General features: G+C 36.6%; 1 protein-coding gene across 1 annotated transcript; it reads left to right on the top strand.

Moving 5' to 3' along the window:
• The first annotated feature begins 2,058 nt into the window (after positions 1–2,058).
• Positions 2,059–26,896, top strand: LOC140159198 (uncharacterized). The gene is made up of 8 exons (XM_072182591.1): positions 2,059–2,217; positions 5,916–6,218; positions 6,479–6,550; positions 17,452–17,556; positions 17,775–18,044; positions 19,754–20,437; positions 24,464–25,810; positions 26,583–26,896. Exons 1-8 carry the CDS (start codon positions 2,163–2,165, stop codon positions 26,894–26,896), a joined length of 3,150 nt encoding a protein of 1,049 aa, XP_072038692.1. The 5' UTR covers positions 2,059–2,162.
• The last annotated feature ends 306 nt before the right edge of the window (positions 26,897–27,202 follow it).

Below are 27,202 nucleotides of genomic sequence, written 5' to 3'. Positions count from 1 at the left end.
ATTTGAAGGATTTTAAAACTGAAGGTTTAAAAAAAAAAAATCCGACCGTCCTACCCAACTTTCCCATTTTCTCACTTGAGGGCAACACAACAATATTTTTTTTTGGCCTAATGGCACGTTTGACGAGGTGGCAGGTGTCATAGTCTAGAAACCTATGTATACGCGAAATATTGCGAAGTTGGAAGTTTAAGTTGGTGCAGAGAGATTTTACATGTGAAGACATGTGAAGACATTTGTGAGTCAAAGATGACACCAAGATTACGAACACTATCACTATTTGTAACGTCCTCGACAAGCAAGAAATAGGAGATATGTGATGTTTTAGGTGTAGTGATGTTATAACCATAAACTCTTGTCTTGTCATCGTTTAGCTTGCTTGAGTATGTTGTTATTAATCCAGTTCTTTATGGATTTGATGCATGCAGAGAGCCGATGAAGCGAAGAAGATGTGGAAACATGATCTTTTGGGCTAAAGCCAACATAAAGTTGTATGCCTAACTGTTTTACAATACTACCTATAGGAAGAGTATAAATTGTGAACAATGGACCCTGAGGTAAACCAAACTCAATGTCATGAGGGTCAGATAGCACATCATTTATACACACCCGAGTTGTTCTACAGGACAAATACGACTAGACCCATCTTAATACCCTACCTCGAACCCCAATTTCATCAGTCAGTCTCTTAAGCAACATTTTTTATGGTTAACCGTATCTAAGGCATTGCTGAGATCCAGTAGAACCAGAAAAACGTCCTGATGTTGACACATACATTTCATGATAATATCTTTCACTTTGTACAAAGCTGTCTCCGTACTGTGAATTGGTTTATAGGGTGACTGTAAAACCTAACCAGGACGAAATTTTTGAAATGTCGATATTATTAATGGCACATTTTTCAACAACATTCGAGATATATGGGATGTTTAGGTCTATAGTTCTTTAATTCATCAGCTTTGAGAGACCCTTTCTTAATTATGGGTGAAATAATTGCATGTTTCAATGGGTCAGAAAAGGTACCAGTACTTAATGACTTGTTGACAATATCAGTTATTACAGGTATGAACACATTAACATTTTGCTTTTACAAGCTAGGTAATTTGGTCCATATGAAAGCTAGGCCTATATGTGATGTGATCAAGCAAAATCAGTGGGAACTCGGAAATATCAAATTTTGAGTTTCTGAAGTAGGATAGTAAAAACATTTTTCATGCTGGATTTTGCAGAAAACCCCATTGAAATTGAACAACCAGTTCCAAAGCTATGAACGATTAAAGAGTTTCCAAAACAATAGGAATCAAAAGGAAATAGTTCCTTTGTTTGGCTATATCTCAAAATCAATATTTCCGAGTTCCGACTGATTTTGCTCGATCGCATCACATATGAGGGGAGTCAAAATTGTGAGAAGTTGATTATATTCTCAACTCTCCTGGTAAATGTAAAAGCAGACAGTTATGCCCAAATGGTATACTCAACAAATATGTTGTATGAGATGGACAGTGAAGCACATCTACATCAGAAATATTTGCCATCTTTACTTTTGTTCACAAGCCAGATAGTTCATATAGGATAGTCTCGAAACAGACTACCCTATTCTAAGGACTGATAATTGCATACACTGGTTCCTCTCACAGACTGGATGGAAACTGTTCACAGAAGAAAGGAGTGAATCGTGAAATTTAATATTGTCATCATTGCAAGGATTGTGTATGCAAAGGATAGGCCAGCTGTCTCCAAGTCTATAGTGGACTTCATGGAACATAAGTGTGTAAAATATGTCAGAGAGTTGTCTGGAACTTTACAATAATTGCAATTAATCAACAACAACAAATAACACCTGCACTCTAAATAAACAAAATTGTTAAAATTGCTCAATGTTGAGTAAAAGGAAACAGAGAAACAAAAAAAAGAGTCAATTGATTAAATTTTTAGTACAATTTAATCAACACTAAGTTCTATTCACTCTTTTTTTTTTTAAAACATTGAGCAATTTTGTATTTGCAGTGTGTGTATAAATGAGTCTAATCAGTTCATTGCACAAAAATAACAGGTCATGTGAGCATGCTGAGGTCGAATTTGTTACATAGTGCAATCGGCTTTAGGAGTACCGCATACACCGTGTTTACACTTAACCAATATACATAATAACATCTACTTGTACAATGAAGTATTTCAGCCTTCTGTGTGTTTTATATATTTGCATTGTTGGAATATCAGGTGAGATTAAAATAAATATCAACTCGTTGAAAACCGCTTTACAAGTATTTCTGTCATTTGAATTAATTGATATATAAACTTCAAACATGCTAAAATAATTCGGTGATCCTTGATTGTAGATCCTAGAGATTAGCTAAGATTAACATTCGGATTGAAATTTGGACATTCAGATTGCGTTGTTCTGACCGAACAATCCTGACATGCGGGATTCGTATACTGACATCATAGATTACATTAATTTGGCAAATATTGTGTTATTAAAGAGATTGTTTGCACCATAGAAGTCAGTACACTACTGTTTTGTTATGATTTGGCTGATACGTGATTTAACACATGTGTGTGTGATTATTTCAACGTAAAGAACAATCTGGAAAATGAAAAGGACTATAGTAAGAACTGTACAGGATCGCAAGTAGGACGAACTGTCTCAACTATGTTCAGAATTGGCGTGACGTGTTTTTAAATATTATTAATGATACTTTTTTTAGTACTGACACAATAAATAGAGGCGACTTCACCCAGACTCAATGTATATTATCATTGTAGTAAATTATTTTATTAGGAAATTGTTGATTCTCTACTCGGATAATCTCAGATACAAATGATTTGATGAAAATATGTCCCAAAGTGCAAAATTTGACTTGGACCAAGTAGAGGTGGTTGAGAGAACATAATATATTATGTTTAGCACATCCCATAATCGCATTCACAGTCATTTTTACTGTTGTGTAAATTTGCCCTAATATCTGAGAATGTTCCTGCACGTATTTAGAGCAATTATTACAAGCATGGTTATTAGATATTGGTGTGGCCATCTGATATATAGAGTATATTATAGACAGGCTTGCATCCAGAATTTATTCATTCAAAAATGGACCTTTGTAAATTTTTCTTTAAATAAAGGGCCAATTTGAACGTTTTTACCAATAAAAGTGGATCTCTTGTAAATTATCCTACAAAAAAGGTCTAATTCCCAACGTTTTTACAGCAGTGGGCCATTTTATTCGGATTGGCACCGGCGGTGCAACCCTCTGAGCAATCCGAATATGAAGGAAGTAGAAGTACTGTCCTTTTTTGTGGTTTTGAGGAATGTTAATAATCATTACACAATACTGAAGTATTTTTGGTTTAATATTTGGTTACACGCTTTATGTTAAAGAAAGCTTCCGATTTACGTTTCTTTTGTTCGCTTTAAACGCTTTGTCAACCACTTTACACGTACACCATTATTTTTGGTACCAATGACCTAATGACTATCTACGTGTCTGTCGGTTTTTCTCTATTCAGTAATAAAATCCCAAAATAATTGTCCGCTTAATCTTGCATATGACACACTATGATATCGTACGAATACCAGTCCCTTTACATGTACGCTGTTCTTTTTGATACCCAAGACTAACTTCGGATCGGAAATTCTCTATTCAGTAATATTCGCCGTCGAAGTGATGTTCACGCCATACCGATGCATTGAACCCTAGATGTCAAAGAAAGGCTGATCACTTGCACCTGTAAGATTAGTATCGTTGAAAAGAGCGGTATTGTATTAAACAACACACTGAATGGTCTATTGTTCTATTGTGTCCGATTTGAGCGCTGACATATTGGAAAATGTTGCCAATCAATATTCATGAGAGTGTACATTCAACGTCCAATTTTCGAAATTGGGTGACTTGTGCTTTGCAGGTGTAAAATACATCTGACTGGACGTTTTAAATACGTAACGCATAAAGGCATTGCCATCATCGAATGGCTGCCTATAGTGCTGTTAGTGTTAGGCCTATGTGTGTGTGTGTGGGGGGGGGGGCTGTGTTTAGTGTCTATAATAATTATTATAAAAGGCCTACATTTATTTGTCATTCATTTCTTTGCCTTTCTCTGTACTTACTAAAGTATCACTCCCTCTTCTTATCTCCCTTTACTTCTCCATCCTCTCTTACGTTTTGTCCCCTCTCATTCCTATCATTTTCCTTACCTTTCTATTTATTTACGTCTATTTATTTATTTCTCTTTATTTCTTCCTCTTTCTCTCTTTCTCCAGTCCCCTCTCATTCTTCATTCTTCCTCCCCTCCCAAGACCTCTCACAGAAGAGCTGCACCCTTCAGTACGCCACTGATTATGATATTCCCCTTCTTAAAATAAAATAAAATAAAATCTCAATTTGTAAAACAACTTTTATATAGGCCTATACCGGTATACTTATTATTATGTTACATGTATACGTAGCTCCCGGGACGTAGATATTTAATACCATTATTGTACTATTGACATGCAGACACATGGCAGCCTTGATGCGTAATCATTCAGCAAGCGCATTCAATTTATTTAAATGAAGCACCCAATGTCAGTGGGGTGACAACGAAATATGCATTAGCGGCTAATGTGTGCCTTTTGTGCTTACGGCTACTCAATCACACCCTTGGGTTTATGTATAACAATAGGTACTTTTCGTTCCATTAAGCGCTTTCACGCGACTTTCATTTGATCACTTATTGACAGTAGCCTGCTAGGTAAAGCGTTAATACACTGTCGGGTCAGCTTACCGATTTAATGGCGGAAGCCCTTTGTCCCAAACAAAAGGTACCTTTCGATGAATAGCTTGTCAGATTTCAAATCGGCACAAGGTTTCAATGCGTTACGTAATCTATTTCCTCTCCATCTTATAATAGCTCCATGGTATTAAAGCTATGTTTGCTGAGATACGCAGGTGACTAGTGCAATCTGCTTGTAGTGCAGGGCGATCTATTCAAAAATTGTATTCATCTATTGCTATGATAGTTAATCCGATTATGACGTCACTTTTAGTGCATGACACTAAATGACTTTTTTAGTATTTGTCATGGGTCAAATGATATGCTTGTACATATTTTTATTGAACTATAATTGTGAATTCAATATGTGTTTGAGATATCTTAAGGGGTGACCACTTTCGATGAAATCGAGTCAGTTTTTAATGTTGATCTCTGGGTATGAAATTTTTGACATTTGATCTATTCGACTTTATAACTCCTGAACTAAGTACAATAGAAATAAAATGGAATTGACTTTTTTACTCCCTGTGATGAGAGGAACAATTTGAGATACTACATCATGATGGGACTATTTTTGCCCCATTGTGACCATTGACCTCTCGTGGAAACCACGGGGGCATAGAGAAAAGGGAATCAATCAAATCCTTATCATAACAGCTTTAAGGATACCAAAAACATTGGTTCCACTAATGTAGGAAAATAAAATCCCAGACCCATGACTGTTGACATCAAAATGTATATATGATACGGCTATACTTTTCATCCCAATTAAAAATGCACTTCTCCCTTGTATAAATATATTTGTAAGAAAAAAAATATCACTGGACTTTACCAACCACCCAAATGGCAGTCAATACTAAGATACGCATTATGTGGTATCCCAAAGACCCCCATTTTCCCCCAGAGATCAAATATTTATCATTCATGTTGTCCCCAAAGAAGTCCTCCCCCAGCCCATATTTTTCTTTTTTACCCCCAAAAGGTCAGCTTTCGCTCCCAAGACATTAAAAACTCCTACTTGGTACACCATCTGCCCCTGGAAGAACTCATTTTAGGATCTCCCTCAAAAGCCCCTCATTCTATAGCATTTGTCCACGACCCCTTTTCTTTAGCATTTACCCACACAGACCCTCAAAGTATAAGGACTAAGATGTTCATTATCTTCACAGGTGTTACGCTGCGGAGTTCTACATCTCAACCAAATACCCAAACCGTATTAATAACAGAAGATGAAAGGACCCAACAAACAGCTACTACTCCACTCAGTGAAAGTAAATCTACAAGAGGCACAGCGGCAACACATCATGAATCTGCCACTCCTCTAAGCCCTACTGAAACATCACAAGCAACACAACCTGAATCTTCCACTCCTGCAAGTTTTGCTGATTCAACTTCAGGAGTATGGGTGACCAAATTTATAACTGAGATAGTGACAGAAATATTATCAACTGTTCCATACACAACCGAAACATGTAAGGAAGTAATTTTTGATCTGAACTATAACGGTTGGCCTATTGTTGGAATTGAGGCTGCATAACATTGATAAATAACACGTGTAAACAACAAAAACGTTTTGAATTGTATCAATAAAACATTGAGAATAACACTTTTCCCACAAAAGGTACGTGTTTATGAATAATGCAAGACGCGTAATTTTAATGAATAATGATATTATCGAGCAACCTGCCTGGGCAGGGGAAATTATCTACCTTTTGTTTGTTTTTATCGACAGACAATGGATCACCAACAGAAACCACCAGTCATATCAATCCTACTGAATCACCATGTATGTCCACAGTCCCTGGTATGTAGCACAATTCAATGTTCTGTTTCTTCAATCATTTTCTTTTAGAAAATATTCACAAAGTAAAAATGTTTCAAGTATATTACCTAAAGAGAAATATATTTGCATATTTGATGGCTATTGTTACCAGGCAACTTTTATGTTCTTTCAATAACTTTAAGACGAAATCCAGTAGCAAAAGTATAATTCTATTTTATGGTATCGTACTATATCCTATTCATTAATTTCATCACATTACAGTCCTGAGGCTAAATTACATGATCAAAAACATTTTAAAAAAAACAGTGACAAATTATTTTGAATATAATAATAAAACATTGAGAATAACAATTATTCCACATTCTGCAGGAGGTATTATTATAAAGAACAAAATATCAATTGTTTCAAAACAATTTTAAATATTTATTTTTAAAAATATGTCGATAAGCTATTTTACTACGTGAAAAGTAGTAAGACAAAACACTTTGTCAGTATCCAACTGACAACTATTCTTACTTTAAATAATGTCATTATTAAATAATGTCATCAGAGAGAGACCCAGCTCGCAAGCATTCAGTGCATCAGAATAAGATGAAAGATTCTTGCTCAGAACTATCCTGCGAGCCTTTGAATAATAGAGCAAGTTCTTTTCCATATTTGTACAATTTTTTATGTTGTTGTTGTTGTTTTTGTTTGGTTTTGTTGTTGTTGTAGTTGTTGTTGTTGTTGTTGTTGTTGTTGTTGTTATTATTATTGTTGTTGTTTTGGGGGAAGGGGGGTTATTAATCTCCCACACAGGTTGTGTGAATTGCATTTGGGGTTTACCAGAATGGGTAACTCCATTTGAAATCTATACCCCCTGTGTGGGAGATTAAAGTCATGTCTTACATAGGGCATGTAGAGTGTGTACCCAGCAAACACAAAAACGTTTTTAAAACATTTTAAATAAGTTATATTTAGGGTTTTGGTTTAGGTAAAAACGTTTTAATAACATTAAAATGTCGGGTTATATAAAGGTCATGAAATCATTTCAAAACATTTTGTATGAAAACACAGTACGATAATATTTCTAAAATGTTTTAAAAAAGGGTATTGTTAACTATTTTTGCAAACATATTTTGCAAAATATTTTGTCAACACTTAAATAACATTATGTTTAAAATATTTGCACCCAGCAAACGCAGAAATGTTCTTAAAATGTTTTGTTTTCAAAACGTTTTAATAACATTTAAATGTCGGGTTATATAAAGGTCATGAAATCGTTTTTAAAACGTTATTGCAAATATTTCGGGCAAACATTTTTGCAAAATATTTTTTCAACCCAAAAATAAACCAAATGTTATTTAAACGTTTTATACCCTTTATATAACCCGAAATTTAAACGTTTTCTGAAAAACATTTTGTGTTTGCTGGGCAGTAGGTTATCAAAAATGTTTTTAATGTTATGAAAACGTTTTATACCCATTATATACCCTTTATGTATAACCCGACATTTAAACGTTTTCTGACAACCTTTTATAACCTTTTCCGAATGATGTCGAAAACGTTTTGTTTTTGCTGGGTATGGATTTCAACTTGAATAGCCAATTGATCCACGGATCAGAACATAAGCTATATATAACGTACCCATTTTGTTATACTGTACTGTTCTCATATGATTCCTTTTGTGTTATAATTGCAGATTTTACAGACCCCTGCATTCGTAAAGCCCCCCACCTACACTTAATATCACACGTCCACAATTACCTCAAAGTAAGTAAGCTACTTTAATAGTGACGTTTTGGGTACATATTGATAAAAAAAAACACCTGTTACAAATACATGTGTCAACCCAAATATCTCAGTTCACGTCACTTTTCTTCAGAATTTCAGGAAATGACAGCCGGGTGGGCGTTTGTAAACAACGGTTACTACTTCATAAAAGCTATGAGGATATTGGATGCATTATTAGATGCCTTTGGCTCGGTCGGAATTTTCGTGACTCATGTGGTATATTCTCGTATACTCAAAGCCATCTAATAATATATAATTGTATAATACAATATATGCCGAATCAACGTAATCGAGGGTGTCCGTTCTGTCAGAAAAACACAATCGAAATGTTCAAATTTCCTCGCCACAACGAGAATTTAAAATTTAGTCACACCCCCGCCACAACGAGAATTTAAAATTATTTAGCCACACCTATGCTCGCACAGATCGTGTTTTCATCTTTACAAGAAGTAGACACTGTAAAGATGAAAACACGATTTTAGATAAATAGCGCCATCAGTGTTCACCTTTTATTTAAAATGATATGCTATTAAACAGCCGTTATCTGAAGATAGTTGATGAAGTAGTGTGCTCGTCTGAAGATAGCTGATGAAATACTGTACAAGGTTTTGGTGCCATTTACAGAGCAATAGGTCGATTTTCCCCGTGTCATAATTCTCAATCAGCACCCCTAGCCCCTGGCTCAAAGCGCATCCTATCCCGTTCAAAACGCCCGCTGCTTTTCCCCTAATCTCCTTCTCAGTCGGTTTCTGTTGCTCCTAGGTTACTCGTCGCAAATAACAAACCGTCTGAAATCGAGCAGAAGCAACAACCCCTCTGATTGGCGCCAACTTTCCAGTTAATAAATAGAAAGGATCCTCAGGTGATTTAGGGGTACAATCCACGCTCAGGTGGATTAATGTGCTATCTACCTGATCCTCTCTATTAATGGACTATATTTGACCTATATAATTATTATACTGAGCCAAAAAGTATCCGAACACTTAAAACAAAAGCCATATCTTAAAGACACAAAATCTCAATTGCAAAATAAAGTAGCCAATTGATATGATTTTATTTAATTAAGCTGCACTCAATTAAATGACAAATGGTCGAGTTTCAAAAGTGACTCTATCGACTACTTAATATTGTAATTTAGTTTTATTGTATATATGGCTTTTGTTACTGCGAGGAAGGTGTTACGCAGCCTATAGCGATGCCACCCGGTCAGTGGACCATAACAATAAAAATAAAAATGGGTGACGGGATGTTGTAAAACGGGTTGTCTATAATGTTAAGGTTACGCAGTCACCTTGTTTTATTGCCCGACGGGGCTTTTGTATATTGAAACTCCATTAGTTGCAAGTCCTCACTATTGAAGTCTACGGCCTCACACCTGCCGGGCTGGCAGCCTTGATATCCTTTCTTGATACTGGGCCCCCAGCCCGAACTCTGGGCTTAAAAATATCAAGGCCACACGCCTGGCAGAGCTAAGGCCGGAGACTTCTATAGTGAGGACTTGGAACTAATGGAGTTTCAATATACAAAAGCCCCGTCGGGCAATAAAACAAGGTGACTGCGTAACCTTAACATTATAGACAACCCGTTTTACAGGGTGTCCCAGAATAAAAAAATATATACTAGCCCCGCAGGGCAAGGAAGCAACGCGTAATCTTAATGTAACGTTAAGTCAACATAGTCAATATAGTCATCTAAACTGCTCCATATAGTCAGTTTAAAGCCATATATAAACTGACTATATCCGGCAGTTTAGTTAGTAGACCAGGTTGAGTAGACAGTTATTATTTCAGCATTTTGAGTAAAAAAATAATCGAAATCGTATATTATGGTTTTAACAGAGTGTGTGATAGCGGTAAAGAAACTTGCAAACAGGGTGAGACCAAAATAAAACAATGGTTTGACCAAAAATACCAGCAAAAAGTGCTCAAACAGGGAATGGGAGCTAATGAATTCTAGTCATTTTTCCAAATACAGGGCATCCGTTATCATGATTATAAACTAGGTACTTTGGCCCATATGAGGTGAGGCAAATTTTGTGAAGTTAATTATATTATCAACACTCTTGGTAGATGTAAGAGCAGGCAGATATGTCACATAAATATGCTCAAAAAGTATGTTGAATGAGGTGACAGCGAATCACATCTACATCAAGTGAAATTTACCAACAACAACAAATAATACCTGTACTTTAAATAAAAAATAGTAAATATTACTCAATGTTGAGTAAAAAGAAAACAGACCAACAAAGAAAGAATCTATTAATTAAATTTTTACTCCCTTTGAGTTGAAATTTTGCATTTGCAGTCTGTTAAAACGAATGAGCCTAATCAGTTCAATGCACAAAAATAACAGAGCAGGTGAGCTGCTGAGGTCGAATTTGTAAAAAAGGTGATGTGGTGGATGTATTTCGACAAGTTACAACTCTGGTAAAACACATCAGTTCTGTCAAAAAGAAAGTAGTACAAAGCGGATGGAAGCTGTTCAGACTGCAGTTACTGTCCGTTTTCCTATACACAATACACAGTGCTCTCACCATTGACGCGTGACCCCTACAAATGATGTATGTTGGGAGAATAGACACTTGCCTAGTTAACATCACTGTGTGAAAAATAACCAGTCAATATTTTATTTATTCTCCAAAACTTCTAGCAAATATATTTCTCTAACATGACCTAAAATTACAGCTAGGTTAGATGTTCAGAAATGGTCGCACTTTTGTAAAATATGAGTGAGGGCAAGGCATAGCTAGCCAACTCCCCGTGTTAATTGAATGGAGATTTGACCAAAAATATTGGTATCGGACCGCTCACTTCTGAAGGATGCCACAAAAAAACGGTAAAAGCTACATTTAAATTATTCTAAATAGGTTCTAGAAAATAAAGTTTTGTAACATGTCCTAAATTTTTAGCTAATTTAGATGTTTGGAGAGGGTCGCACTTTTGTGTTTTAGGAAGGATATGTAAACGACAGATAACACCAAAAATATGAAGAAATTATTTCCAAAACGGGTTAAGTCGACAATCATTATGTTGCTCATTTTGAAGAATGCTGGTTAACAAAAAGCAGGTCTTTGTCTCATTTCGTGAACAAAAGTACACATACCATTGTTTCCTTTCGTTTCCTTTATAATCGGTTACCCAACTGAAGCTATAAATACCAGCTTTATTGCGATGTCGCACATTGAAAACAGACACTTGTTCACAACCAGAGAAGATCTGATTTAATCAGTTGAGCTGCTTCAATGAGTGTTATCTTGGTTTAATAGCTTTTAATGGGGTTTAATCCTGCAAAGGTCGAGATGAGTTCTACTGTAGACATGACTGCATCATGTCTCAGAAAGAAGTAAATGGTGAAATTTGATATTGTCATCAGTGCAAGGATTGTGTACTCAAAAGATAGGCCAGTTGTCTCTAAGTCTACAGTAGACTTTATGGGACATAAGTGTGTAAAATACTTCAGAGAGGCGTCATAATAATTGAATTTAATCAGCAACAATACATTGCAAATTATTGTAAATCATTGGCTGTATGCTTTCATGTTATACTTTTCATTAAAGAATTAAATTTGGTTGACAGTTTATTTGTTGCGCATTTGTTCGCGAACTTAAAAAAAATGATTGCGGCCTGCGGTCAGCATCTGTGATAGCTCATAACACCTGCGCACTAAATAAAAATCGTACAAAGTACTAAATGTTGAGTGAAAAGGAACAGAGGAACAAAAAAGATTAAATTGAGTAAGTTTGTATTTGCATTGTGTATATAAACAAGTCTAAAAGAGTCTAATCAGTTCATTGCACAAAAATAACAGGTCAGGTGAGCTTGCTGACGTCACATTTTGCTGCATCATTAATTCGGCTTTAAGATACTGTATATACACATTGTTTACACCTACCAAATAAGAATGGCATCTACTTGTACAATGAAGTATTTCAGCCTTCTGTGCAGTCTAAAACGCAGGACAACCGATTGTTATTGTTCTGCAAGGCTCACTCAGTCATTTAATAAGGCAATACAAACGATCGAATTTGGTATTCAAATGAACACAATTTTGAGTTACACCTTTTCAGTGTAAAATTCTTTTTCTCGGCCAAATGAAAAGCAATAATTTTCATTTTTTCAGTAAATGTCAGGAAAAACTGTAATGCTTGATACTGTATTTTTTTCAAATCTTAGTGTTAAACTTAGTCGTGAAATTCAGTCATTTAGTGTAAGATTTTCGATTTTGATAGGCTTCAACTCTGCCCGCGAGCCTTTTTTTGGATCAACCTTTTAGCTTTTCAAAGTAATATAGTTCGCTAAAGAAGGATTTTTCCCAACTTTCTAACGCACATCACCGTGAGCGATATATCATAGTTTTGTCAGAATTTCCGTTTTGATTCCATAATTTTTGACTACCAGCTGAAAAATTTCAAATCCACGCGTGAAATACTAGCATTGTGGATCGATATCTCTGGGTGCCCGGCCTGGATACAGTTTTGCCAGAACTTCAATATAGCAAAGAAATTACCTAGTGTTTCGGTATAGTGCCTTTTGTTTGTGTTTGTTTGAAATTGCTTAAACCCACCGAAAGTCATAATGAAGCAGCCAAAACAATACAAGGTTAAACACGGAAGTTTATAACAACCTATTATAATGACCTAAAGGAAAAATCATTTATGGTAACAATGAGCCTTGCATTGTAAGTCATGGTTAAAATGTGTTGAGTACCCACCCCCACCCCATAGGCCTACATAATATTACATACCGGTACCTTATAATATTTATATAGCACGGCTATAGCTATACATTTAGAAAGTAGGTCCTATAGCGCTAAATTATGACAAATAGGCCTACACAAACCCGAACGCAAGTCTGAAGGGTGTAATGAAAATGCCAACCCGCGATGGGGCGGGGGTCATTCAAAATTCACCTGGAGATAGGAGGGACAGAAAATTAAAATCCCCTCTAATAACACGCGAATTTTTCTAGGTTTGGACAGTGGATTTTCCCATGGACCTCATCCTAGGTAAATAAATAAACAAACAAACAAACCTACAAACAAACAGACAAAATGGTTTTCATAATCATGGAATCCATAGCCCCTATAAATTGAAATTGCAGGCTATCACGGGAGCAAATTTCCAAAATCCACCTCATTTACCAGAATTGGGGATTTGGGCTACCAAATCGCTGGTCAGGCAATCCTGGTTTTCAATGGAAAAGGGACCTGGGTTGACAACAATTGAAATATCGATTATTTCTGCTGGTTGCTCTCGAGGTAAAGTTTGACATTTTCGGAGCATGAAGGGGAAAAGGGTAAAATAAAAACGGAAATTCTGACAAAACTATAATATATAGACCCACACGATGTGCTTTACAGAGGTGGGAAATATCTTTCTTTAGCAAACTATATTAGTTTGAGACGCTAAAAATGAATTCTGTAAAAAGCTCACGGGCGAAATAAAGGCCTATAAAAATCAAAAATATCACACTAAAAGACACAATTTGATGCTTAATTTTAACACCAGGAAAAAAAAAAAATGTTCATCCAAGCACTATGTTTTTATTTGACATTACTGAAGAAAAAAAAATTGCTTTATATTTGACCGAGAAAATAAATTTCATAGCAAAAAGGAATCTCGGAATTGTGTCGATTTTAACATGTATCGATCGACTTTTAGCGCGACTAAGCAGAACAAAAGATCGGTTGTCCTGCGTTTAGACTGTGTGTGTTTTATTTATTTACCTTGTTGGAATATCAGATGAGATCAATATAAATATCAACTCATTGAAAACTGCTTTAAAAGTATTTCCGTCAGTGAATTAGACCTGTACAGTCAGCTACCTGGACAACCGATTCTTTAGAAATGCTTAGTCGCGCTAAAAGTCGATCGATACATGTTAAAATCAGCACAATTCAGAGATACACCTTTTTGTTATGAAATTTATTTTCTCGGTCAAATATAAAGCAATATTTTTTTTTTCTTCAGTAATGTCAGTTAAAAACTTGGTGCTTGGATATACATTTTTTTAAAATCCTGGTGTTAAAATTAAGCATCAAATTGTGTCTTTTAGTGTGATATTTTTGATTTTTATAGGCCTGGAGTTCGCCTGCGAGCTTTTTACGGAATTCATTTTTTAGCGTCTCAAACTAATATAATTTGCTAAAGAAAGATATTTCCCACATCTGTAAGGCACATCGTGTGGGTCTATATATTATAGTTTTGTCAGAATTTCCGTTTTTATTTGACCCTTTTCCCTTCATGCTCCGAAAATGTCAAATTCAGTAGTTTTATCTCGAGAGCAACCAGCAGAAATAGTCGATATTTCCTTTGTTATTATCCAGGTCATTAATTGAAAGCCAAGATTGCCCGACTAGCGATTATGTAGCCCAAATCCCCAATTGGCTGTTCTGGTAAATGAGGTGAATTTTAAAAATTTGCTCCCGCGATAGCCTGAATTTCAATTTATATGGATTCCATGATTATAAAAACCATTTTGTCTGTCTGTTTGTTTGTTTACCTAGGTTAGTCCGTATTAAGATACGCAAATATTAAGATACGGTCCAAACCTAGAAAAATTAGCGTGTTATTATAGGGGATTTAAATCTTCTGTCCCTCCTGGTGAATTTTGTATGACCCCACCGCCCCCGCCCCATCGCGGGTTGGCATTTTCATTACACACTTCAGACTTGTGTTCGGGTTTGTTTTTAAGTTGACATGTAGGCCTATAACCATTATTTGTCATAATTTAGCGCTATACCTATATAAATGTATAGCTATGGTCGTGCTATATAAATATTACCAGCATGTAATATCATGTACATGTAGGCCTATGGGGTGGGGTGGGTACAGAGGTGTGTGAGGTGGGTAGTGGGGGTGTACGTAGGGAAACTTTGGGGTGGTACTCAACACACTTTAACCATGACTTTCAATGCAAGGCTCATTGTTGCCACAATTTTTTTTTCCTTTAGGTTATTTAATAGGTTTTATAAACTTCCATGTTTAACCTGGTATTGTTTTGGCTGCTTAATTCATTATGGCCTATGACTTTCGGTGGGTTTCCAAAAGCAGTTTCAAACAAACACAAACAAAAGGCATCATACCCAGTCACCTTCATGACAAAGTATTAACATCCAAGTTATTCTGTTTTTAGGCAAGCAATTTTAAATAATTGCTTGAACAGGTTTTTGTTTAAAAACAAAAACCTGTTTAAGTTAACAATAATAATGAATGGTTCTTATAAAGCACAATCTCTTCTGATGAGGAACTCAAAGCGCGTAAAGCACGAAATTTACAAACAAACGTAAAAACGATCAATTTACAGAGATTGGTTTTAAGCTGGCGTTTAAATAACGAAAGTCTGGGGCGTTACCAAGGTTATATGGAAGTGTGTTCCAAACAGTTTGCTTGATCATAAAACATACAGCGTAATAGTTATGTTTTGTAAATGAAAGTTTTGCTTAAAATATTGCCCGATTGCATGTTGGGCAAAGTTGTTTTGAGGAGAAGCAAAATCACGGTGATGATGAAATCAAATAATTAATCACTCATCGTGCTTAAACATGATCAGTCGGAGCGCTATTAGGCCTAGGAATTTCTTTGCTATATTGAAGTTCTGGCAACACTGTAGCAATGCCGGTATTCCTATTAAACCCAGGGATATCGATCTCCAATGCTAGTATTAGCCTTAAATTTCACGCGTTGATTTTGATAAATTGCCAGCCGGCAGTAAAAATGGTGAAATGAAAACGGAAATTCTGACAAAACTATGATATATCGCTCACGGTGATGTGCGTTAGAAAGTTGGGAAAAATCCTTCATTAGCGAACTATCTTACTTTGAAAAGCTAAAAGGTTGATCCAAAAAAAGGCTCGCGGGCAGAGTTTAAGCCTATCAAAATCGAAAATCTTACACTAAATGACTAAATTTCACCCCTAAGTTTAACACAAGAATTTGAAAAAAATACAGTATCAAGCACTACAATTTTTCCTGACATTTGGTTGCTTTTCATTTTGGCCGAGAAAATTAATTTTACATTGAAAAGGTGTAACTCAAAATTTAGCTCATTTCAACACCAAATTCGATCGTTTGTATTGCCTCATTAAATGACTGAGTGAGCCTTGCATAACAAAAGAATCGGTTGTCCAGGCTGCTAACTGTGTATATAAACTTGATACGTACTAAAATAGTTCGGTGATCCCGGATTGTAGATCCAAGCGGAGATTTAGTTGAGATTGACATTTGGACATTCGGATTGAAATTCGGACATTTAGATTGCGTTCTTCTGTCCAATCAAACCTGATATGCCGGGATTCATATACTGACATCATAGATTATATTAATTCGGCAAATCTGGTATTATTAAAGAGATTGTTTGCCCCACAGAAGTCAGTGCACTTCTATATTTTTATGATTTGGCTTGTGCATGACTTGACACACGTACATGTGATTCTCGCTATTCACAATAAGGGCGCCGCCAGCGGTTTGCGATGTAATCGTGATGTATCATGGGAAAAGGTCGACATCCAAGTCCGCGCAATACGAATATTACCATGCTATTACATAGGAACACATGACAATATTTTTTAGTTTGTCAAAATAAAGGTGTTAAGGACTATAATAGTAAGAATTGTAAAGGACCGCCATGCTCAGAAGTGGCGTTACTTGTTTTGGGGGGTTTAAGTATTATATAAAATAGAGGCCACTTCATCCAGACGCAATGTATATTATTATTGTAGTAGATTATTTTATTAGGAAATTATTGATACTCTGTGATCTCAGATGCAAGTGATTTGATATAATATGCCCCAAAGTGCAAAATTTGACTCGGACCAAGTAGGGGTGGTTGAGAGAGCAGCTAGCTTGGCGCATTCCACAACCACAATCGGAGCCATTTTCGGTGCTGTTATGTGTAAATTTCCCTTTAATATCTGACAATGTTCCTGCACGTATTTAAAGCAATTATTACAAGCATATGGTTATTAAATGTGGGCCATCTGAATATTAATAAAGTGTTACTAGGCCTATATTGTAGGCAGGCCTGAAGCCAGAATATACAGTAAGCCAAAAAATTAACGTACCAGTTGTGTTCACCCCTGTATGTCCTAAATATTCTAAAAGTAGACCTTTATGTGAATTGTAATTGCATCAACCACTGAATCAACTACAGGAAAAGAGGCAACCCAGTCTGAATCTATCACCACTGCCAGTGCAGCTGAATCAACTACAGGAGATGAAGTGACTGAAGACTTGACTTCTGCATCATCATATTTAGGTAAAACGTGCCATTTATATAAAAAGTCGGCATAGAACCCCAAAGTTAATTTTAGAAAATAAGAGATTAGATTACCATAAACTGACGGAGCCATACTTTAGCCAAATTATATTATATATTATCATTATAGAAATATTATATAAATCAAAGTAAGTACATTTGACTAATGCTTTAATAATTTGTTTGACTATCGTCTTATTTGTGTATATTGGGCACAGGTTCTTGTCCGAGCGGCAAGTTTCTATGTGACAATGATGTCTGCATTAATGATTATTGGTATTGTGATGGATTTTTTGACTGTGCCGATAATAGTGATGAACCGACTGGTTGCTACTGTGGAATCAGAGAAATCGTATGCGATGATGGTGGATGCGTCGATGTAAATTCATTGTGTGATGGTAAAGCAGATTGTGATGATGGCAGTGATGAAGCAACCTGTCACCTCACAACCATTGACTTGGAAGATTTAGCGACAACTGATATAGTAGGTAATGTCACAGAATTGAATTAAATCTTGTACCAATGTTGTACCAAACCCCCTGATTTATGTTTTGTGCGTTCAAATGTTTAAATATTATCTGTACGATCATTTTGCCATGATGAAATTTTCGCCTATCAACGTTTTTACAGCAGTGGCCCGTTTTTTTTATTAGGATTGGCATTTAGGGTGCAATACCTGAGTGATCCGATTTATATGAAAGAGGTAGAAGTACTGTCCTCATGATTATGGTTTTATGGAATGTTGTTAATAATCATTACACAACACTGATTTAATATTTTTGAATATTTTTTGGTTTAATATTTGGTTACATGTTTTATGCTTAAGAAAGCTTCCGCTTTACGTTTCTTTTGTTCGCTTTACACGCTTTGCCAACCACCTGTCATGTACTCCACAGCTGCGTCCGCCAAAATCTAAGTGTTTCTAGAACAGCTTTAGAATAAGAAACATTTTAATGCTAATTTATTGCACATGCGGCCCATACACGATCAATTTGATTGATTAATATTGGGGACCCTAGATGCAGGACTAGATACAAAATAATATTTTTATTGACGGTTGGACAATGAAATTAGTATTATGTTCGTGTGTAGGCCCAACGGACTGCAACGTTCTTTGTTCTATTATGTCCGATTTAAGCGCAGACATAATATTGTCAATCAATATTCATGAGAGTGTTCATTCAACGTCCAGTTCGAAATTGGGTGACTTGTGTTTGGCAGTTGCGAAATACATCTGACTGGGCGTTTTTATTACGTAACGCATAACGGCTTTGATGTCATCGAATGGCTGCTTAGTGTTGGAATAAAACGCAGATGCTACGTTGAAATATGCTGATTTTACCTCATGTCGAAGTTCATGCAACGCGCCCAATTTTCAGGACGAAAAAGTCTCATTTTGAAAGTAAATTCATGATATATGGAGGTAGTGATCCTTAAGCTACCAAATTTATGTTTTTGGGTAACTATAATATTTGAGGAGCACAAAAATACAGGCAGAGATTGGGTAACCTGTGCTAACCATAATTTTTTCAATCACTATGCCCTCTATTGACCTAGATCAGATATTATAGTAGCTGACCGTCTTTGTTCCAGGCACCTTGTTCTCCTTCGTGACGAATGAGCACAATCCAGTTTGGAACCGAGACTAGCAATATAAATTTATTAAATATAAATTATTAAAATTTGATATTTTTCACATTTTTGATATATAGCAGTCCTCGAAGTAAATGTTATAAATCTAGTGATATATTCCTAAAGTGTATGTAGCTGGGAGGAAAAGCCGATGATCAATTGAAAATTTTGACCTTTCATATTGAAGATATGGATTTTTCCCCAAAAAGAAGACCTTTTTTTTTTTTTGGGTGTTTTGGGGGAAAAAATCCATATCTTCAATACGAAAGGTCAAAAGTTTCAATTGATCGTCGGCTTTTCATCCCACCTACATACACTTTAAGTACATATCATCAGATTTATAAAGTTTACTTCGAGTACTGTTAAATATCAAAAATGTCAGTTTTTAATCATTTGCCATAAAATGTGTATTACATTGCGAATTTCACAAAATCAAAATTATTTGATATCAGAAGAACATTCTTTGTATTCAGAATGCAATTCGATATGTCTGATGTGCTCTAATGTCCCACAATAAATACTGTCCAAACGCTCATACCCCCTCCCTTTTTTCTTACTTTCACAGGTGCAACACTGCGGAGTTCTACATCTCAACCATCTACCCAACAAACCGTATTAACAAGAGAAGATGAAGGGACCCAGCCAACATCTACTACTCCACTCAGTCTATCTAAATCCACAGGAAAAACAGCGGTAACACAGGATGATTATACCACTCCTCTAAGCCCTACTAAATTATCAACCGAAGAAGAATTAACAGAGCCTGAATCTACCACTCCTGTCAGTCCTGCTAAATCAACTACAGGAGAAGAGGCAACAAACCCGGAATCTACCACTCCTGTCAGTCCTGCTGAATCAACTACAGGAGAAGAGGCAACAAAGCCCGAATCTACCACTCCTGTCAGTCCTGCTGAATCAACTACAGGAAAAGAGGCAACAAAGTCCGAATCTACCACTCCTGTCAGTCCTATTGAATCAACTACAGGAAAAGAGGTAATAAAGCCTGATTCTACTACTCCTATCAGTCCTGCTGAATCAACTACAGGAGAAGAGGCAACAAAGCCTGATTCTACCACTCCTGTCAGTCCTGCTGAATCAACTACAGGAGAAAAGGTAACACAGCCTGAATATGCCACCCCTACCAGAGTATGGGTGTCCAAACATGAATCTGCGACGACTCCTGCTGAATCAACTACAGGAGAAACTGGGAAAGTGACTAAAGTGTCATCAACTGTTCCATCTGCAACATGTAAGTAAAGTAATTTTGTTTGATCGGAACTGTAAAAGTACTGTTTCAGGGGCTTAATATAGCAAGCGGGTGGACAGGCCCATGGGCCCGAGGGTTCAGGAGCCCCGAGCAAAAGTGAACATGGAATAAGGGGTTCCGCTTGAGGTTCAGATGGATGAAAGCAGAGCCTCCATGACTGAAATTGTAACACTTACCATACTTTCACTTTCTTATATATATGTAAGTGCAGTGTTTTAGGGTGCATGGTTTGTCCTGTTGTACCAGATATTGATGGGCCCGTGTAAGATTCGCCATAAGGCTCTACAATAAAATTATACGCCAAAATTTCATGTTCACTTCAAATGTAACATTTACATCTTTGTTGTATTTACAATAGAAGCAAGAGGCCCCTGGTATGTCGAAAAATCATGGCCATTGTGTTGTCATGTTCAAAATAATTAAAGAATAAACAATTTCGACAGAATCTATGAAAGTGTGGATTGAACGTGTTGAGGGGCCTAAGGGGCTGTGCAATAATTATGAGCCCCGGGGGTAAAATTTTCGAACGGGTCGCCAAAAATCGCTTGCCCCCCCCTCGGCCTGCCAATAATCGCTTACCCCCCACTGGCCCGCCAAAAATCTTCCCCCTTTGAACATGCCAAATTTTTGGGATCCCAATTTTCAAATCTTAAATGGTCTAGATATATGATGCGAGCGCAGCGAGCAGGAAAATGTGCATATTAAAGCGTTTCTGTACTGTTTTCCTAAGAATTTTAGAGCATTTTTTTAAGGCGCCCTATGAATGTGTGCCAAAAATCGCTTCCCTCCCCTCTCGGCTGCCCAAAAATTGCTTGCCTCTCCCTTTCGGCTCGCCAAAAATTTTCTTGCCCCCCCCCAATTTTACCCTCCCCCAGGGCTCAAAATTATTGCACAGCCCCTTATGTATTTTTAAATTTGATATTTTTTGTTGTTGTCATGACTGTGTAATAAAGACAAATGTGAAATAGTTAATACGGATATATAATGATGAATCTCAACACAAGGGAAGTATTGTAATCCGGATTACTTACTTTCTTGTATTTTTACTACATGTACTTCAATGGGATATTATTTGGTGGTGTGCCTCCAAATAACACAGCAAGTTTATAAAGCGTCCGTCGTATATTTTGGGAGAATCGCGATACCATCCACCACTATTATAGGTCACGGTGAATGGCCAATAAAGACGTCTAAGAAATCTTAGACGTGTAAAATTTTAAGCGTGTAAAATCTTAGGCGTCTAAATTGAATATACTTAAGATGATCGGTTGTTTGTGATTTCTGGCTCTGTGATTCGTCGATTTAAGTTTACCGCGAAACTCTCAGACGTCTAAGATGGCATCTTAGACGTCTAAGATTCATCTTAGGCGTGTAAGGTTAGGCGTATTGTCTTACGTATATTTTGAAGGTATCCGCCATCCATACCGAGGCTCTTGCCACGCCCATGTACTGTTTGAATTGAGGCTGAATCACATTGAAAAATAACACGTGTAAACATCAAAAACGTTTTGAATTATCAATAAAGCATTGAGAATAACACTTATTCCACAAAAGTTATCACTCAGAACGCTACTGACCATCCTCTATTGTTATGCATAGTCGTGCTAAAAGTCGATCGATACATGTTGAAATCAGCACAATTTAGAGATATACCTTCTTGCTTTGTAATTTTTTTTTTCGCTCAAATAAAAAACAATATTTTTTCTCAGTAATGTCGGATAAAAACATGGTGCTTGGATATACCTTTAAAAAATCGCAGTGTCAACATTAGGCATGAAATTGTGTCTTTTAGTGTAAGATGATTTATTTTTATAGGCCTTAACTTCGCCCGTGAGGTTTATTTTTTAACCTTTAAACACGAAAATGTCCGTTGCGGTTCGACAGTGAACCTCATTGTAAGGCCAAATAAAAAAGAAAGTATGACTCAGACACATTTGGTAAAAAAGGCTAAGTGCTATGCGTTTTTATCTTTTTAAAATTTTTTTAAGAATATGAGATATGCGATATGCGATATTTGTATATATGTTTTTTACAGTCAAGGCACAATATTTATGTACTTTTTGATATTCAAATACAGAAACATAGTAATATATAGGCCTACACAATGAATAGTTTTGTTTGTCTCTTTTACAAACATGGCGAAATGTGTACAAAAAACAACAACCAAACTGCAAAAAAAGGCAAAATTGGATCGCTATACATACTGAAAAAATTAAAATAGGGGCAATAAATAAATAAATAAAATTACGGCCAACGCGTAGCACTAAGCGCTAAATTGGATTTCACATAGCAATGCGCGCGGGTGTCTGAGACAAACATTCTTTTTTTCTTGGCCTTAAGTACTGTTTTTTTAAATTTTTTTATAACGATATGTTATAATATAATTATACTAAAAATTTCCCCCATGTGAATCAATTCCCACCTCCGGAAATGAAAAGTTTTTTCTTCACATTCATTATGAAAATGTATACATTGCACTGGGAAATATATTTTGTGCATATTTTTCTGTAACGGGGCCAATAGAGCTAAAACCGCACCTCGCATTAGGAAACGAATTTGGAGAAAACCTTCTGTTAATAAAATACTATGCTGAGCCACCAGCCTGGATGGCTCACGCTCCAGTAATTTCAGATGATTGAGCTCAGTAATACATCAAAGAATGTCTTCCAATTCATGAAAAAAATAGATAATCAGCTTATCGGATTAAAAGCTTAGAGGGAAGGTCTTGCTGCTCAGCGAGTGTTTGTAATTATCAGAAGGTTTTCTCCAAATTCATCCTCTAATGGGCTCGGGGCGTCCAACGTCCAGGCAGTGTTGCCGTCATATTGTCTGTTTTGTTTACGCTATTGGCTGTTGCCGCATTAAATGACTGTCGGCCACCATCGTCTGGTATAACCCTGATTTTTTTCTGCTTCAAGTATTAGGAAAAGGTATTCAGAATCTGCCGGATGCCAAGAAGGCAAATTTGAGTAAATTGAGTTATTGAGGTCTAAAGTCACATGGGCATTTAAATGCTTTGATCAAGTTATAAAATATCACACGTCTGGTCCCAAGAAATAAAAAAATTCAATGGTCATATATCTCCAGGATGCCTAATTATTAATGAGGTAATAATGTTAAAACAACTCTATAGAGTATAATATAACCTTGACAATTCAGAAGTCATCATTAAATCTAGATTCTGTTCATGTAGCTATATTTTTTTCTCTTGTCATGACGGACAATTTGAGACTATTCTAATTGTACTTCGAGCATTTTGAACTAAAGGAAGAACTTGTATAAGCTACAAGAAATCCAAATCTATATACAGTAGTAAGTTCTGAATGTTCAACACAAGATCATTCAGGACTTATTACATGAACTTTTTTTAGGTTATTATCCAATTATTTCAAATGTAATCCCCCATGTGACCTTTGACCTAAATAACTCAATTTGCTCAATGATGCCTTCTTGGCACCCGGTGAATTCTGAATCTATATGCCCCTAGCTTTTACTTGAGTAAAGTAACAAAAATGTCTTGTTATGCAACTGCACACCCATGAGGCTATTTATCTTCAGCTAATTATACGGTATATTCAGTAGAGCTTTTCCCAAAAATGTCACTATTACGTATGTGGTTCCTCTGGTATTATCAGAAAACACTCTTCTGCACCTCACATCACATTAATCATTGTGTGGGTTTTGAATGTCTTTTCAGACATTTCTGTTCCTTTTAGCTCTTGTGCTTTACATCCCCTGACATGTGTCTGCTGTTTCAATTGATGAAAATGTGACACTTTTTAGAACAAGAGTACATATAAATATCGATATTAGACTTGATAAAGGGTATCAGTAAACTTGTATGGTGGCGCTTTTTAAGTTCTTTCAATAAGCTACAAGAAATCCAAATCTATATACAGTAGTAAGTTCTGAATGTTCAACACAAGAACATTCAGGACTTATTACATGAACTTTTTTTAGGTTATTATCCAAATTAATAGTTTAACTTGTATTGGGTTTAATCTACAGACAATGGATCAACAACAGAAAATTTGACGACAATGACACAACTTACAACTCTTACCAAGCTTCAATCTACCACTCCTTTCAGTCCAACTGAACCAACAACAGGAGAAGGGGTAATCCCGTCTGGATCTACCACTCCTGTCAGTCCTGCTGAATTAACTAGAGGAGAAAAGGTAACCCAGCCTGAATCCACCACTCCTGTCAGTCCTGCTGAATCAACTACAGGAGAAGAGATAACACAGCCTGAATCCACCAATCCTGTCAGTCCTGCTGAATCAACCACAGGAGAAGAGGTAACACAGCCTCAATCTATCACCCCTTTCAGCTCTGTTGAATCAACTACAGGAGAAGAGATAACACAGCCTGTATATACCACTTCTGTCAGTCCTGCTGAATCAACTACAGGAGAAGAGGTAATACAGCCTGTATCTACCATTCCTGCCAGTCCTGCAAAATCAACTACAGGAGGAGAGGTAACACAGCTTGAATCTACCACTCATGTCAGTTCTGCTGAATCAACTACAGGAGAAGAGGTAACACAGCTTTTATCTACCACTCGTGTCAGTTCTGCTGAATCAACTACAGGAGAAGCGGTAACCCAGCCTGAATCATCTATTTCTGTAAGTCCAACTGAACCAACAACAGGAGAAGGGATAATCCCGTCTGGATCTACCACTCCTGTCAGTCCTGCTGAATCAACTACAGGAGAAGCGGTAACCCAGTCTGAATCATCTATTTCTGTAAGTCCAACTGAACCAACTACAGGAGAAGGGGTAATCCCGTCTAGATCTACCACTCCTGTCAGTCCTGCTGAATCAACTACAGGAGAAGAGATAACACAACCTGAATCCACCAATCCTGTCAGTCCTGCTGAATCAACTACAGGAGAAGAGGTAACACAGCCTGAATCTACCACTCATGTCAGTCCTGCTGAATCAACTACAGGAGAAGAGGTAACACAGCCTGTATCTACAATTCCTGCCAGTCCTGTAAAATCAACTACAGGAGGAGAGATAACACAGCCTGAATCTACCACTCATGTCAGTTCTGCTGAATCAACTACAGGAGAAGAGGTAACACAGCCTGCATATACCACTCATGTCAGTTCTGCTGAATCAACTACAGGAGAAGAGGTAACACAGCCTCAATCTACCACTCCTTTCAGTCCAACTGAACCAACTTTAGGAGAAGCGATAACCCTGTTTAAATTTACCACTCCTGTCAGTCCTACTCAATCAACGACAGAAGAAGAGGCATCCCATTCTGAGTCTATAACTACTGCCAATACAGCTGCACCAACTACGCTAGAAGAAGTGACTGGAGGCTTGACATCTGCATCATCAACGCAAGGTATAATTATTACGAACTTGTTATGCTTCATATTAATTCTTGGTCAAGGATATAGGAGGAGGAAAAACTCCTCTGCATTGAATATTAGAAGCAAAAAAATCAAAACCGACTGTGATGTTTCCTTTCACTCTCAATGTATTATTACATAGCACATGCTGCTTCTTCAATCATCTTCTTCCAACAGAAATATGCAGCAAATAAAAAGATTCAAAGTAAAGTATACTTTTAAAAATAGTGCTTACATATCTTTGACCTTTATTGGTCTTGTTTTGAGTAGGCAATGGATGTACGTGCATCCCAATATGGAACCTGAGGGTCTCACGAGTTTCTCTTATTAAATGCCGCATTATCATTCAGCAGTCACAGCGAATGACAGAAAAATCACAGTGAATATGCTGATCAAACGCAAGTAGCAAACGTTCCAAACGCTTTGATGCTGGTAGCGATTTGATGCGAGCGACGTCTGATCGGTAATCGCTTTTCCGATCAAGCGACGGATGTAAGCATGAAAAGTGTCAAAAAAGTAGATTTATGTACAGTATACCTAAGAAAATAGTCATTGCATATCTTTACATGTTTATTGTATTTTATTATTACAACTTGGACAGTGGCACTTTTTAAGTTCTTTCAATAACCTAGAAGAAATCCAAATCTATATAGTAAGTTCTGAATGTTCAACTCAAGAACATTCAGAACTTATTACATGAACTTGGATTTATTGTAGGTTATTATCCAAATTAATAGTTTACTTTGTATTGGGTTTTATCTACAGACAACGGATCAACAACAGAAAATTTGACGACTATGACACAATTTACAACTCTTACAAACCCTGTCAGTTCTGCTCAATCAACTTCAGGAGAAGAGGTAACACAGCCTCAATCTACCACTCCTGTCAGTCCAACTGACTCAACTTCAGGAGAAGCGGTAATCCCGTCTGAAGCTACCACTCCTGCCAGCTCTGCTGAATCAACTACAGGAAAAGATGTAACCCGGCCTGAATTTACCACCCCTGTCAATCCAACTACCTTTGCATCATCAACGCAAGGTATAATCATTATGAACTTGTTAAGGGATGGGATATGAACGTTTGGACAATATTTATTGTGGGACATTAGAGCACATCAGACATATCGAATTGCATTCTGAATACGAAGAACGTCCTTCTGATATCAAATAATTTTGATTTTTCTAGTGCAATGACGAACTGGTAGCGATTTGATGCTGGCGCCTTCTGATCGGTGATCGCTTTTCCGATCAAAGCGACGTATGTAAAAGCACAAAAAACGTTTTAAGAAGTAATACCTAAGAAAATAGTCATTGCATATCTGTACAGGTTTATTGTATTTTATTGTTGTATTTCTAGTTTGTTTGGTTTTAATCTAAACCTTG

Source organism: Amphiura filiformis, chromosome 1 (assembly GCF_039555335.1).
Source record: "Amphiura filiformis chromosome 1, Afil_fr2py, whole genome shotgun sequence".
Taxonomy (NCBI): Eukaryota; Metazoa; Echinodermata; class Ophiuroidea; order Amphilepidida; family Amphiuridae; genus Amphiura; species Amphiura filiformis.
This window is presented reverse-complemented; position numbering and strand designations above follow the sequence as displayed.